The sequence below is a fragment of the Morone saxatilis genome, unplaced genomic scaffold (genome assembly GCF_004916995.1).
Source record: "Morone saxatilis isolate NCDOM2014 unplaced genomic scaffold, NCSU_SB_2.0 Contig3, whole genome shotgun sequence".
Classification (NCBI taxonomy): domain Eukaryota; kingdom Metazoa; phylum Chordata; class Actinopteri; family Moronidae; genus Morone; species Morone saxatilis.
The window spans coordinates 22,445,039-22,447,937 of NW_023339873.1; the positions used below are offsets into that span (position 1 = coordinate 22,445,039).

The following is a 2,899-nucleotide window of genomic DNA, read 5'->3' on the forward strand; positions in this document are numbered from 1 at the left end:
CGGCCACTGGTGTCATTAATAACATCAGTTTTCTGAGCGTTACATATAGAACCTTTAAAATTCATGTGTCTGACCTCCTACAAACAGCTGGATTCCTCCAGCTTCTGCGATCTTCTGCTCATAAGCCTGACACTCAGCCTCCAGGTCCTCTGCGTTTCCATCCAGGATGTGAGCATTGGCCGGATCGATGTCGATGTGCTTGAAAAAGTTGTTCCACATGTAGGAGTGATAGCTCTCTGGATGAGCACGAGGCAGACCTGGAGAAAGAGAGAGGAACCCTCTTTACCCAAGAGCCATGAAGCCAGCCTTGAATGTACACCTTCCTTGGACATGAAATAACCCGGGCCCGAAAATCATTGCACAGTCAAGTCTTGCTCCTAAGTGCCTGCAGTTGACATTCTGTTTCCCTCTCCATGTACAGAAGTACAATGTTGCAGTTGCTTCATTCTGGAAGGTCAGCCTACAACTCACCAACGTATTCATCCATGTTGAAGGTTTTCACATATTTAAATGAGATATCTCCACTTCTGTAGTATTCTATTAACTTCTGGTAACAGCCATATGGAGTACTCCCTAAAAGAAATGAGACAAATTCATATAGATTCAGCTTAATATTGATACAGGGACAAATAGTTTGCCCACTAGCCCTACCAGGGCAGTGTGTGTGTGTGTGTGTATAAGCGGCGCTCACCTGTGGGTAAACCCAGAGTGAAGTATCTCTCAGCACAGGGCTGGAACTGGATGATTCTGTTGCGGATATATTTGGCTGCCCACTCACTGGCCAGGTCATACTCATCCAGAATGACCAGCCTCATTGTATTGGCGAACTAAATAAATAGGAAGAATGTAATCAAAAGAACAGCTTTAAAACCAAATCACCAGGTGTTTACTGGCGCCATGATAATGTGAAGGAGAAGCTGTGTGAGGAAAACACCAAACTCCATTCAAACCAAGTCAACTGAATGTGTGCTTTGCTAGCCGATTATTAAAGTGGTTACAGTACAATGAGTCACTTATTTAAAATACCACCCCAAATGTAGCTTTGCCTCAAAAAGCGCTGGCTCGTATCTACTAACTACTGCGGTAGAAACAGATGGTAAGAGTTAACATTACCCATAAGAGGGTCCCTGCTAAATTGTAAGATTGTTCAATGGAGTTTGGCGAGACGGCGGCTATGATAGCAAGCGAAGCAGGAGTGTACATTTACTGCCGTAAACCAGTTAATGTCACTCTGCTAATCTGAAACTACCATTAACTACAACAACGTGAACTACACAATAGAAGTTTGAAGTGTTTTACCTGCTACAACACGCTGTTTGTCAGACGAGAAGGTGTCGCAAGACGTCTGTTCTGTCATATGACCTGCCAACTAGCGGTCAAGTGATTTCACCAGTACGGAAGTCCGTTTGGGCCAAAATAATACAAATAATAATATGACTATGAAATATGTAAGATGTAAAGAAAGTTATTTCAGCATTCATATAGTAAACATTGTAGAACAAACGTAAGCACATACAATAAAAAAGCAAGTAGCTTACTACAAAATTCCAGAAACATATTTTCAAATAGAAAATAGAAAAACTTATAATAAAACATATGAAAGAATATTATAAAATGCACAATATGTCTGTTCTTAAAATGGTAGAGATGTGCAGTTTGTGCAGGAATGTGCAAAATATTCTCCTAGAAATGTGCACAAGTTAAAAGTATGAAGAATATGTGCAGTGTAGATAATTATATACAGGATGTGGAGACTGTATGTTCATGTATTGTGTTAGGGCCTTGTTTTTTGGCATTTCACTTTGTTGACAGGATAGCAGACAGACAGGTAAGGCAGGGGGGAGAAGGGGAAGGATGTGCAGCAAAGGGCCTCAGGCCAGACTTCAACCTGGGCCACTGTGACATTAGCACTGGTGGCAAAAGTACACACATTCTTTACTCAAGTAGCAGTGCAGATATTTGTATAAAAAGGACTCAGGTAGAAGTAGTGATTTAACTTTTTTACTCAAGTAAAAGAAAAAAAGGACAGTCTCAAATGTACTCTAAGTAAAAATGACTCTTGATTTCTCTGAAGGACATTTCTACTGTGTGTTTCTGTGCAAAGCTAACTGAAAGTTCAAATGGGGTTTAGACTGTTTTGTCTTAGGTCGTCAACATATGTTATGTTGTTTTTGGCATGTTACATGTGTCATGAGTGATATGGAAAGACTTGATGTTTGGAAGGCGTGCAATGATCTGTCACTGTAAAGGGTTGAGAATTGTCTGTATTTACTGCCATCATCAAATCATGACAAAATGTCTCACTTTCCATTATTTTATTATTAAGGGTTAACAAATTGAAATGTTTTTTGTATGGAAGCCCATTTGCACCAATGTGACGAAGTCATTATAAGGATAAACGTCAAAATATTAACTTAGTATATCAAAATTACTTTGTCTCTCCAACTTAGTGTCTCAAAATAATGAGTTTGTGATACTAGGTCAAAAAATGCATAAAGTTTCACATTATTTTAAGATACTATGTTAATATCTTGAGACTTTCCTATTATAATGACTTATAATCCTTTTTTCTTGTCACATTGGCAGAAATGGGCTTCCATAGTATGGTGTTTTGTTGGGACAGATATGTGAAGTTGGGTTGTATCAATTAAGCCACTCTGGTTCTTTCTGGCAGCTGCCTGACTCTGACATCTAACATCTGTGTCACATCTCGACAGGGAGTGGCAACAATAACATGGAGAAACACATCCAAACATTACAGAGACAACCCCAAAAGTTAAACTGCAATACCAAATTAGATGTATATACTTCACTGTTTCTGACACTAAGGAAATTATGTATATGTGATGGTGACACACAAAAAACACATCATTGGCTGGCGGCTGTGGCTCAGAGGCAG

At 39.4% G+C, this 2,899-nt stretch overlaps 1 protein-coding gene across 2 annotated transcripts in view; it reads right to left on the bottom strand.

The window, feature by feature from the left end:
- LOC118337446 (glucosamine-6-phosphate isomerase 2) overlaps positions 1-1,399 on the bottom strand; it is a gene marked incomplete in the record, with an annotated part of 7,574 nt that extends 6,175 nt beyond the window's left edge. For both annotated transcript variants that reach the window (XR_004797154.1, XM_035674490.1), the window contains 4 exon segments: positions 75-257; positions 472-573; positions 692-827; positions 1,300-1,399. Coding sequence is in view for 1 of the 2 variants with exons in the window: in XM_035674490.1 (XP_035530383.1) it covers positions 75-257; positions 472-573; positions 692-815 (409 nt within the window).
- Positions 1,400-2,899: the final 1,500 nt, after the last annotated feature.